The sequence below is a fragment of the Cervus elaphus genome, chromosome 12 (genome assembly GCF_910594005.1).
Source record: "Cervus elaphus chromosome 12, mCerEla1.1, whole genome shotgun sequence".
NCBI lineage: Eukaryota > Metazoa > Chordata > Mammalia > Artiodactyla > Cervidae > Cervus > Cervus elaphus.
Window position 1 is genome coordinate 29,018,161 of NC_057826.1, and position 13,613 is coordinate 29,031,773.

The window sequence follows — 13,613 nt, forward strand, 5'->3', positions numbered from 1 at the left end:
AGGAGGAGAGGGTGGCAGGTATGGAGAGAGTAACATGAAAACATCCATTACCATACGTAAAATAGATAGCCAGTGGGAATTTGTTGTATGACTCAGAAAACTCAAATGGGGCTGGATGACAACCTAGAGGGGTGGGATAGGGAGGGAGGTGGGAGGGATGTTCAAGTGGGAGGGGACATGGGTAAACCTATGGCTGATTCACATTGATGTTTGGTAGAAACCAATGCAATACTGTAAAGCAATTATCCTTCTATTAAAAATAAATAAATAAATAAATAGAAATTTTTTAAAAAGCAAGTAACTTTGCTATAGGCAAAAATAATACTGAAATAACCCAAAAAGAACTGATATTTCAATTACCTAAATTTAAATAAATAAAATACTTAGTCTTAATCTTTAAATTAGAACATTACTCCAGAAAATATAACCACACTAACAGCTTAATGAAGATAGCTGTAACTGCAACTTCAGACAACAATGGCATACATCTTAGCAATCTCAAATTAATTCTGTTATTTTCTAGTTTTTTAAAAATATCTCTAAATACAGCAGAGCCCCAAATTCAGAGTGAAAAAAGGTTTAGACTTTTAAACGGAGACTATTATGTTCAAATCCTAATTCTAGTTTTCAAGTCAGCAGATCTGGCTAGTCATTCAGTTCCATAACTGTCATCTTACTTCTTTTATGTTGCAAAAATTAGAAGTACTTTTCCATGTCTGAGACATCATGAGTATGAATAATGGCTTCTGGCCTAATATTGAGGCATTGCTAAAATAAAATATGTACATAGCCAAATGCTTTATCTCCACATTCACTTTTTAACAGTTTTTTGAATCATTTTGACACATAAACCAAAACAATAGTGAAATACTTTTAAAATTCTGTTCTATCATTTGGACAATTAAGTGTACATTGGAACTGACTTCAGAATGTAATCTCAACAATGAACCTTGAAAACATTTATAATATTTGACCCCTGGGAGCGTGCATATTAGGAAATAAGGCTAAAATCAGAGAAATCACCGTATGCAAAAATACTCATTATGCATTATTATATTGAAAACAAAGAATACCTAAATGCTCAATGATGATAAACTGGTTAAGTAAATTATGGTAGGTATATCTAGTAGAATAATATGCAGCCATTAAAAGCTATGTTTATAATAAAATGAAAAATGTCAATATTAAGTGAAAAACAAAAGGTTTTATCAAATATGATTTATAAAGCAAAACATATGATCAGTATTTTAATACCTTATTTATAATGTTAAAGATGCTTTGAGAGCTATCAAAACAAGATATGGTAATGACCAGTCACGCTAATAGCAAATTCTTACAGAAGAGGAATAACATTAATTATGAAAATTATGAAATTAATTCAGCCTTTTACAGGAATTCAAACAAGCAATACTTGGCACAATCCTCTCTAAATAAATAACTGAAAGCAGTTACTAGCAATCTATTTTAGGAAATTAGTTTTTTATATTAAAGAAATCAATGCTATGTCTTTGAGGGGGCAGAAAGGCTGTAAATCTGAATCAAGTAAATTGGGAAAAATTTTCTTCTTTAATGTACCATCAAGGCACACTTTAGTGCTATTTTGGCTAGACCAAGAGTTTGGCCTCCACAGGAATCATTTGGAAAGCTGCTTCCCATGAAGCAGTGGAATATTTCCAGCTAGTTACTCCAGTGTTCTGTCTGCTTTGCATTTTTTCCTCAATGAAATAGGACAATTAATAAACTCTGGTTACAGTACAAAGCCCAAGTTTCAGCAGCGGCAATATTATCTTTGGAACTGGATTGAGGGACATGAGTTATTCAAATACAGTTCAACCCTCAGAAAGCAGGCCACTTGGAATGCACTCTTATTTTGAAATTCTTTTCTTTCTTGTGCTTTCCTTCATTTTCCTCCTGTCTTTTTTCTCCCTGATAGTGTCACGCAGGCCTTTCATTTATTGAATATCTCCTATGCAACTGTGCCACCACTTCTGATCTTTCTTAATGTGTATTTAAATATCAGTTTGCCAACTAAACGTGGCATGATTTTAGAGCACTCATAGTAAAAGAAAATAGAATGCAAGAGCACAAAGAACATACTCCTTTCAGGGTCACAGAAGTGAGATACCTGCAGGCACAGAGAAAGCTCTAGGGTCCCAACATACCACATGGTTCTTCAGTGAACTGGATTCACACGGTTATATGCTATAAATGCTATTCATTGGTTTTTCAACTTTAGACTCAATTTATTCATAAAACATTAATGACTTAAGATAGATTACAAAACAGAAAGTAAATACTGTCAATCTTGACAACATCAGGGTACAACAGAAGGACGACGGGAAATAGAGAAGAGGGGAAAGCAGGCACAGTATATATACAAGTATATATATATGCAATGTAGCAGAGTAAAAAGACACCATCTAAGAAACAAAAACAAAACTTTAAATGTGTTGTTTAGAGTCACAAATAATCAGTAAAAGAATTATTGAATACAAACTAATGACAATTACAAGGACTAGTGTACTCGAGCTAAATCCTCACCTTACATAATGAGGTGTCAACAAATAATATCTTAAATCAATAAATAACAGTAGAAGAATACTAGTTACACTTAGAAAGGTAACTCCCCCAAAGAAGTCAAAACAAAACTCTAAATGCTGTGAACTCTGGGAAACGGAACTAGAGGTGGGGAAAAATGGGCAGGAAAGGGTTCCAAGTCCTCCTGCGTAAGTGCACACACATATACACATGGCAAGTACATCCACATCTGTGACTGTTATTACCCTGATAAAATTAAAAGAGGAGGTTCATTTAAAAATATGTTTAATCCTGCAAAGACTTATACCCATCCTTCCCTGCAGCCCAGTAACAAAAGTTCAGTTCTGCTACAGGAAACATTCTGCCATCAAGGAAGACAATACAAACGGGTCATGACAAAAGCAGAGAACACACACAGTCTAGCTCAGGTTTTCTCCTCCTGCCACTACTGATATCTTGGACCTGGATGAGTGTTTGCAGAGGGGGCTGTTGTCTGCATTGTAGCAGGTTTAGCAGCATCCCTGGCCTCACGAGACGCCAGCAGCGCCTCACCCTGCCCACCAATTCTCAGCCTTGACAACCAGAAATGTCTTTGTGCTTAGTTGTTCAGTCAGGTCTGACTCTTTGCGACCCCGTGGACTGTAGCCCACCAGGCTCCTCTGTCCATGGGGATTCTCCAGGCAAGAATACTGGAGTGGGTTGCCATGCCCTCCTCCAGGGGATCTTCCCAAACCAGTGATCGAACCTAGGTCTCCTGCCTTGCACGCGGATTCTTTACTGTCTGAGCCACCAGGGTCTTCAGACGCTGCCACATGCCCCTAGGGGAGAAAAATCAAGGCAAGATGAGAACTACTTACCAGCAGAAAGGATGAGACAAGACCACCATTCACTGAAGATGGAGTCCCGTAATCAGCCCACTTAATTAATTGTGGGAATACTGAACTATGCTCATTAATCACAAGAAAAAGATACAAAATTATAAATAGTGTGGGCAGCTGTCATACCAAACAATAAACAAATACTGTGAGCACTGAGATAGGAAATAGGAATCTACTGTCTTTCAATCAGTTTCAGTCTCATTTGCTCTCACAATGAGAGCATCTCAGTGCTGAATGGGACCCTAAGGAGATCCAAAGCCTTCACATATGTAGGGGAAAAATAAAAGGCTCTCAACTTTATTGAGAAATGGTATCTTGGTGTCCAACATGTAACTTTGTACACTCTATTTTATAAACTATACAATAAATTTTCAAAGGTACTTCTGACATATGTAATTTCTGCCTGTGTGTTAAATTTGGAACTTTTAAAATAGAATCCCTCTGTAGCTCTAATATATCCATCCATCATCACCCACATACCCAGCTTTTATTAAACACCCTCTGTTTGGTAGATGCTGAGAAAACAATGGCTAATGCTTTCAACACACACTAAAATTTCCAGGAATATAATTACTATGTTTGGTTTTGTTTGGAACTTTGCCAAAAACTGTTTCCCATTTAGAAAAATCATATCACTAACAGCGTTTATTTTGTTTTTGTTTCTCCTTTACTTTGCTATATGGCATTATATTAATGTACTGTATTGGTTTCCTATGGCTGCGTAACAAAGTATCACAAATTTGGCGACTTAAAGGAGCAGAAATTTATTCTCTCATAATTCTAGAAGTCAGAAGGCCAGAATCAGTCTCACTGAGTCAGTATCAGGGTAGCAGAAAGGCCACAGTTTCTGTAGAGGCCCTAGAGGAAATCTGTTCCTTGCCTCTTCCAGCTTCCGGTGACAGCTGGCCTGACTTGATTTGGGCCAGATCACTCCCATCTCTGCCTCTGTGGTCATAATTGCCTTCTCCACTGCTGTCTGAGCGCTCTCTTTCTACCTGTGACCAGGTAACTGCACTGAGTCCACAAAATAGTCTGCCTTGCAAAGTCCCTTTTTTTGCCATCAGTGGTAACATTCACAGGGATTAGAATCTGGATGTGTTTTGGGGGCACCTTTACTTAGCAATGGACATGAGTTTGAGTAGGCTACGGGAGTTGGTGATGGACAGGGAAGCCTGGCATGCTGCAGTCCACGGGATCGCAAGGAGTCAGACACGACTGAGCGACTGAACCAAAATGAACTAATTTAGCCCACCACAAGTGGGTTATAATACCTATAGGAATTCACTTCAGGTAATATAAGAAACATTTTGAATTTTTTTTTTAACAAAAAGAGGGTGCTGTGATAGATTTCAAATCACCACTCTAGCATGTTTCATTAAAAAAAAAAATGGGGAGGGCAAGGGGGTCATTTTACTCTTTATTTTCTCATTATTGCTAAAAAATAAAATCCTCATAAAAGAATTGTAACCGTTAGAAAGAGGAAGATGTGTTCTCTTTCTCAGTGGGCTCTCAGAAGGACCAAACTTCTCTTTGGAAGCAACAACTGGTGAATCCTAGTATCTACTTTGACTCTTTTCCAACCACCTCAATTACTTCTCACTGCCTCAACAAAAGTTCCAAAATCCTTAAGATCTGACCCTTGTCTATTTATTCAGTTTCATCTTCTTCTTTGTATCTTAAGCATAAATAACAGTAAACTAGTTTTGGTATGGTGGGTAAAATATTCAGTATGTACCTTTGTATGTGCAGGAATATTCTCTCTTGCCTTGTCTATTGGTCAAATTCCTTTTTAGCTAGGTCCTCCCACATACTGGCTGACCCTCACCACCCCCCTCACCCCCCACTGAGACAAGGCAAAACATTCTCTCCTCTGAGCTATCATTATACCTTGCACATATTTAAATGATCACACTACATTATAAATCATTTGCTTATATATTTGTCTCCCCTTCTAGATTATGAGCTTTTTTAAGAGAAGGAAGTAAGTCATTTATCTCTGTAATCCTCACAGATAAATGAGTATAGGATGAATGAGTGAGCCTCTATCCTGGGCCTCACTTCTAGGACCGGTCCGTCTAATTTTACTTCAGAGTGCACATATCCAAAACTGAACTCATTTTTATTTTGAACTAGCATCTCCTGCTGTGTTCTTATGTCCACTAATGACACTATCATTAATCCAGTGGCCTGTGTCAGAAATCTGGGAGATATCCTCAGACAGACCCTCCTCCACATTCAGTCTAACTTCCCCAAGTTTCTTAACTTGCTTTTTTCTCCTTTTATTCTCTTTGTTAATACCTTGCTTTAATCTTCCACTATTTGATTCTTAGACTTCTGTAACAGCCAGGTCTGACTGCTAATATACTGCTAATCTAACAGTTAGTATGAATTAGAGCTAGACAGACAAATGAGAAAGGCATTCCCTTCAGGAAGAAGAAAAAGAAATGGATTTCTATCCTGAACAAAATCCTGAAGGCAAGCATGATCTGGAGAGCTGACTGCACCTTTGTGAAAAGAATTACTTCAACCTGCAGGTGCCTCTCAGACCTGCTGTTTGGCTGTTGTCCTGGAATTCCCTCCACTTCTCCCCTGTGCTGTGTGTGTGTAAGTTGCTCAGTCATGTCCAACTCTTTGCAACCCCATGGACTGTGGCCTACCAGGCTCCTCGGTCCGTGGGATTCTCCAAGCAACAACACTGGAGTGGGTTGCCATTCCCTTCTGCGGGGGATCTTCCCAACCAGGGATTGAACAGGTGGGTTCTTGACTGTCTGATCCACCAGGGAGCTTCTTTCTTGTGCTAGATTCCCTAATTTTTTTGGTACTACCTAACTTTGGTAAGCTGAGCACCAAAGCAGAGCGCTGAAGAATTCATGCTTTTCAACTGTGGTGTTAGAGATGACTCCTGAGAGTCCTTTGGACAGCAAGGAGATCCAACCAGTCAATCCTAAAGGAAATCAGTCCTGAATATTCATTGGAAGGACTGATGCTGAAGCTGAAGCTCCAATACCCTGGCCACCTGATGTGAAGAACTGACTCACTGGAAAAGACCCTGATGCTGGGAAAGACTGAAGGCAGGAGGAGAAGGGGACGACAGAGGGTGAGATGGTTGGATGGCATCACCATCAGGTTTGATGGACATGAGTCTGAGCAGGCTCTGGGAGTTGGTGATGGACAGGGAAGCCTGGTGTGCCACAGTCCATGGGGTTGCAAAGAGTTGGACACGACTGAGTGACTGAACTGAACTGAACATTGGTAAATGGCATCCTCCATTGCTCATTACATAAGAGTGTATGGGAGATAATTTTTTTGAGTCTTTTATGTCATTATTCTCCCGGTACAATTAAATAATAGTTTGGCAAGATGTAGCATTCTATATTGAGATCATTTTCCTCAAGAATTCTGAAGGTATTGCTTTATAGTCTTCTTATTTATAGTTCTTCCTGGGAAGTCTTTCGTCACTATAGTTTTTGATTCTTTGCATAAGAATTTTTTGTTTCTCCTTTCTGAAGCTTTCAGTATAGTCTCTTTACAACTGTATTTCTAATTTTTCATAAAGATGCATCTTGATATGAATTCTTTTATAATTATCACACTGGTTACCTGGAAAAATTCTCTCAATCTGGAAACTAATTTCTTTCAGTTACAAAAACTTTGCTTGTATTATTTTGTTGATAATTTCCTATCATCTAATTTTTCTGTTTTTATGGAATTCCTATTATTTGCATGCTGAACCTCCTGGACTGATCCTCTCATTTTCTTATATTTTTTCTCCCATTTTCAAGCTCCTTGTCTTTTTATTTCCCCTCAGGAAATTTCCTTAACTCTTTCAACCCAGCTACTAAATTAATTTTAAATTTAATTTCTAACATCTAGGACTCTTATATTCTTACTATATGCTTGAAATAGTTTCTTGTTCTTATTTCAATAATGTAATATCTTCTTTTGGTTCTCTGAAGCTATTAAATATAGTTTTTAAAATTTTCATCTGGTCTGTGAATTATCTCTGTTTCCTCTTTCCCTCTGAGTTTGTTTCTTTTCTTAATTTTTTTTTAACAGATTTTATTTTTACAGCAGTTTTAGGTTCAGAGCAAAATTGAGCAGAGAGTATAGACAGTCTTCACATTCTATCCCCACACATGCACAGCCCCACCCAGTATCAAAATCCCCCACCAGAGGGGTACATTTGTCACATCAGTGAATCTACACTGACACATCATTATCACCACAAGTCCACAGATTAGAGTTCATCCTTGGTGCTGTACATTCTATGGTTTTGACAAATGAATAACAACATGTATTTACCAGTATAGTATCATACAGAATAGTCTCACTGCCTTAAATTTCATCTATGCTTCCATCTATTCATTGCTCCCTTCCTTCTTAAGCCCTGACAACTACTGATCTTCTCACTGTCTCCATAGTTTTATCCTTCCTAGAATGTCATATAGTTGGAACCATACAGAATGTAGCCTTTTTACACTGGGTTTTTCATTTAGCAAGATGCCTTTATAAGATTCCTCCATGTCTGAATCTTTTCAAGGCTTGACAGTTCATTTCTCTGAAGTGCTGAAGTATCTATATTAACTGAACAGACCACAGTTTATCCATTCACTTACTGAAGGGCATCTTCATTACTTCTAAATTCTGACAATTATGAATAAATATCCATGCTCATAAATTTTCAATTCATGTAGGTAAATACTAATACAAATGTTGGATCCAGGGTTAGCCTCTATACCTTTTCATCACGGTCTTCACATTTGTTTTGTCAGTATTTTACTTTCAAAATTATAGGACAGATACTTTCTCACATTTGGAAATTGCATTTGGAGTATGAGAAGAAGAGTCCAGAATAATTCTAAGGTCTTTGGCCTGAGCAACTAGAAGGAAGATTTATCATTTACTTAGATAGGAAAACAGTGGAAAGTGTAGACTGGCAGTGTAAAGAGGGAAATTTGAGATTAGCGTATTAAATATCCAAGTGGCAATATCATGAAGGAAGCTGAATGAGTCTGAAATTCAGGGGAAGAGATTCAAGCTAGGGGTATCAATTTTAGGGCTGTAATGAGCCCAAGGGTGTAAAAGAAAAGAGATCAGGGGAACAATACCAGGGATACTCCAATGTTTAGAAGACGGGGAGATAAGGATTTAGCAGAGGAAAAGCATATTCTGTGAAACGGGAAGGAAACCAGGAGACTGTGAATAAGCGTTTTGCAGAGGAAGGTGTGACCAACTGTGTCCAGTGGTCAACTAAGATGAAGATAGAACTGACCACTGGCTCAGCAAGGTGGAAGACGCTGGTACAATAATTTCTGTGTAATAATGGGGAAAGGCTGACTGAAGAGTGTTCAAGAGAGAATAAGAGGAAGGGGAAGTATCTGGTAGGGACAACTGTTTTGACAAGCGCTTTACTACGACGGTGTGCATGTGTGCTAAGTTGCTTTAGTTGTGTCCGACTCTTCATGACCCTATAGATTGGGGCCCTCCAGGCCCTCTGTCCATGGGATTCTCCAGGTGCAGTGGGTTGCCATGAAATCTTCCAGGGGATCTTCCTGACCCAGGGATTGAACTTGAGTCTCTTGCACTGGCAGGCAGGTTCTTTACCACTAGTGCCACCTGATAGTCACCCCCTATGAAGGCATGGAGTATAGTGAACGAATGCAGAGTCATTTTTTAAGTGGAAGAAATTATAATCTATTTGTAAACTGATAGAAAGAAAGGTACAAAGATGATGAAAAAGAAGAGAGAAGGGAGAAAGTGGCTGGAATACTGTAGGTGAGAGCAGATGGGGTCACAGCAGAAGTGGAGGGGCTAGCCTCAGACAGGAACACAGAGAGTTCATCCAAAGTAACAATATAAGGCACAGGTGAAGACGGGTTGGTGGAAGTGGTAGTAAGAGCTTATAAAGTTCTTTTATGATTGTTTCTGTTTTCTCAGTGAAAAAGAAAGTGAGGATATTAGGTAAGAATGAAATCAAGGAGAATGTGTTGAAGGTCTGAGAGAAATAAGAAATGAAAGTCATCTCCTAGATAGCAGAGGAAGCAAGTGAATGAACTGAAGAAGTTAATAAGGATTAGACGATAGCATCACAGATCCACTAGACACTGAGTTACAGTGACATTAATCTGCATGGCTGTATGCTCTTCTTCAGGAATAGTCAACTGCACAGGTGCATGTGTGAGGTAGGCTGTTACATTTAACTGCGATTGGAGTTTTGCCAGGAAAGTAGTATGGTGAAAGGGAGGAGCAAGGGTGTGATTGTAACAAGAAACTTCAACTGGATACAGAGAGGAAATATGGACAAGAGAGTGAAGCAGAGAGCAAAAGTAGTAGATCGATGAACTCAAGCCCACATGGGGGCAAAGAATCGCCAGAGTTGGAGTACTTGAGGGAATGAATTTTTTAAAAATTTAAAAAGATGGTAGTTTTTGGAGGGTGGATTCTTGAAAATGAGATTTTGAAGAGGATGAAATTTCAGTAAAGACAAGATCAATGGTATGACCAGGGAAATACGTAGCTGAGGTAGGCAGAGAATATAATCATTAGAAGAGAAAAAGTTAGGGAAATGGAAGTACTAGATTATCTGCATGGGTACTGAAATCATCCCGTACCCATCCAGATGGGGTAATACTTAAGAAACTGAAAGGAAAGCAGAAGCTAAAATGTTCATAAAATGACAAAACGTGGCTGAGGAGTCTGTATATGATATCCATAAGGTAGAAGTTATGAGACTCAAAGCTGGGGTTTAGGGAAAAGAAGTGGAAATGAGATGTCAGTAGCACATCTATCCTATCTTTAGACCAGTATGAGGGACATGGAAGAGAAAAGAGAGGCCACTTGAGTGCAGGGAAAGCAGTGTTCACAGAGAAGTCTTAGGTTCTCCTAGAGTGAGAAAGGTAAGGAAATATTCGGAAGAGTTGAGGGGAACTATATTCAATATCCTGTGATAAACCATAATGGAAAAGAATACGAAAAAATGCACATATTTGTATAACTGAATCACTCTGTTGTGTAGCAGAAATTAACACAACACTGTAAATCAACTATACTTCAATAAAATTAAAAAAAGAAAAAGACAGAACTATGTTGGGTGGGTCTGGGAAATGAAGGATAACATAGGATTCTTGAACTGGTTGACATAAATTGAGTGACATAAATTGACATAAATTAAGTGGTATAAGATCATTAATTCAAATGATCTCAAGGCAAATAATGATGACAATGCAGTGAGTGGTGGGGATCAAGGACTAGGAAGTAGAGTCCCGACCAGATACAGGCTGAGTTCTAAGACTCTGATTCTCTTCTGTTGACACTGACGTGGAAACCAGAGGAGGGGAGCTCTTCATTTATTCCCAGAGCATAAACATTTCCCTAGAGAATCATAATGAGCCAACTGTTTTGGGGACGCAGTACAGTATGTACAGCGCCTTGGGGGAACTCCCTGGTGGTCCAGTGGTTAAGACTCTGCTTCTACTGCAGGGAGCATGGGTTCAATTTCTGGTTGGGGAACTAAGATCCCACATGCCATGCAGCCTATATATATATATATATATATATATATATATATATACACACACACATACTTTGCAATCCTTACAGGTTCTGGCCCAGTGAGAACTCATAATAATAAAAGCTACTAGCATTTTACCAAGGACTTGACATTTTACGTATGTCATTATATTTCATTCTCACAATAATCCCAAGAGAAAAGTATTATCACAACCATTTTAGAATTGGCAAACAAAGGTTTCCTGGGTCGGGGAGATCCTCTGGAGAAGGGAATGGCTTCCCACTCCAGTATTCTTGCCTGGAGAATTCCATGGACAAAGGAGCCTGGCGGGCTACAGTCCATGGGGATGCAGAGTTGGACATGACTGAGTGACTAAGTACAAACTAAGGCTAGAGAGATTAAGGTAACTTATATGCCTCCTCAGATCTCAAGAAAAGTCCAGACAGATTCCAAATCTTATATAAAATCAAAAATAGCAGAATTTCATGAAAAGAAATCCTTTACTTTTATAAAGGTAGAATTTCTCTTGCACTCTAGGCAAATAATGAAGCTAATCTGTAAAGACTTGTGATAATCCTTTCTCCAACCAACGAATCCAATTTGAATACTCTTTTAAGACAGCCCAACAAACTAGAGAGAAATTTAGCTGTGCATTATTTTCTAGCATATATATAGCATATGCATATGCTATATATATATATATATATATGATTTGTTATTATTTTTAAAGCCTACCTCCATAGAGAACTTTACAGTGACTGAAGGAATTCAATCAACAGCAGACAGGTGCAGCAGTGTGTATGAAGAATCATGAAGAAGTTAGTTCATGGACCAAGTAAGCTACAAAAATCAAAGAAAAAGAAAAAAGAAAGAGAAACAGAGCTTTTCACTTTACATGCCCCAAAGTTATAGAAAAGAACAAAAGACATCAGAATTTTAAAGTTAAGTACATATAATCTGAAGGAAAATAAAACAAAAAAAAAATAGCATTAGTTGGAAATCTTCATAAATTGAATATACTTCCAAATAATTTAAATTAATAAAGCAAAACACTTCAGTTAATGAAGACATAATTGCCACATGATTGACTAACATATTAATCTTTTAGTAGAAACCATGATAAAAATAACCTATAAAGATGTTAGATAAACTATCACAAGTAAAAATAACTTTTTCAAACAAAGAAGCAAAATTTCAAAACATGCATTAAAATTCAGTCACCTTTCAGCAGGATTTACAAATATACTTCTTTAATGCTCTTATTCCTGAATTTGGGATGTTACTTTGCGATTAATATCATTGCATCATTTCCTAGCATTTCTATCTGAATGCACAGTCACCCAAGCCCCTTGCAAGCAAAGGAATGTATTTGTTGGTTGAATGACCAAAAGCAATGACACAATTTACAGCTATGAACTATGGATCCTAAGTCAGTGTTGAGTAAGAGTCCCCTGCAGGACTTTTAAAAAGAGATTTCTGAATCCTACCTCATATTCTTGGAATTAGAATCCCTGAGGCTTAGAAACCTCTGTTTACAGAACAATCTGCAGGTGTGTCTGATGCATAGCCAGATTAAAAAGACTAGATCTGTGGATTTAGAACTCTGTTTTCAAGAGTCTTAAAATACTCAAGAAACACCCGTTCCAACCAGAACAATCCCATTTTTATCTATTTTATATATCTGTTCTGTTTCTTAAGAACCTGAAAACAACAGGGCAAAGTGAACCCATCAGATAGGGCAAAGTGAACCCAGCCACATAAGACTTAAACTTGTGATTCTGGCATCATAACTGTCCTAATCCAAAGGTAGATCAGACTAGACAGATAAAAAGACCAGGACTGGTGGACACAGAGTATTTGTTAATGACAAAAGAAAAATTTTAAGAAAGCAGTTCCGTGATTCATACACTTCTATTTATTGCAACTTAAAAGGACTATTCAATACATGACTGAACTGCATAAGTGGAAAAAACTTACATATATATATATATATATATTTATATACATCTATATATGGGGGGCAAAGACAGCAGTAGTAGATCTGGGAAGGTGTTCTCCAGAAAGTGATCACCCTAGGAGAAAGATGATCAGCATGAACACCTGAGTACTGCTTCTCCCTAACACAAGGTCTGGATCCTTTAAACACCTTTCAGGTGCTTCCCCTAATCTATTCTAACCTAGAAAACCATGTCATGTGTTGTGGAGAAAGGCAAGGAAGGATGCTGGTTTCCTCCTCCTCGTCTGTCCTCGGCTATTCCCCTGAAGGACTGGGTCCATATATTCTGACCTTCTGAAATTCTCCATTTCAAACACCCTACCTAATATTCCCACTGGAAATTAGATCTGAGACAGCCAACCTGATGTAGGTAGACATGATCTCAATAGGCTATTTTATCAAATAAATAAGCACACATTTTACTTACCTGTCTGAATACACAAGCTAAGCAGGAGATGAACTGAGTAAGAAGCCAGGAGAGCGACTATCAGCAGCAAGAAACTAAAACATAAAAGAGTACATGGTCAAATTTGTCCCCTAAAAGTTTCCTTTTTATGGTATTTCATTCAAAAAACATGTTTTTTTCCCACATTCAAACGGTCACGTGCATGCGTGCATGAGTGCTAAGTCGATTCAGTCATGTTTGATTCTTTGCAACCCTATGGACTGTAGCCCTCTAGGCTCCTCTGTC

The 13,613-nt window shown here is 38.1% G+C and overlaps 1 protein-coding gene across 3 annotated transcripts in view; it reads right to left on the minus strand.

Moving 5' to 3' along the window:
• Nucleotides 1–13,613, minus strand: part of SLC38A6 (solute carrier family 38 member 6) — a 69,817-nt gene that overhangs the window by 53,202 nt on the left and 3,002 nt on the right. For 2 of the 3 annotated variants that reach the window (XM_043920668.1, XM_043920667.1), the window contains exon 3: nucleotides 13,350–13,423. In XM_043920668.1, coding sequence (XP_043776603.1) covers nucleotides 13,350–13,423 — 74 coding nt within the window. Of the gene's footprint in view, nucleotides 1–3,283; nucleotides 3,357–11,661; nucleotides 11,767–13,349; nucleotides 13,424–13,613 lie in introns of all 3 variants that reach the window. The other variant, XM_043920669.1, reaches the window with a different exon arrangement.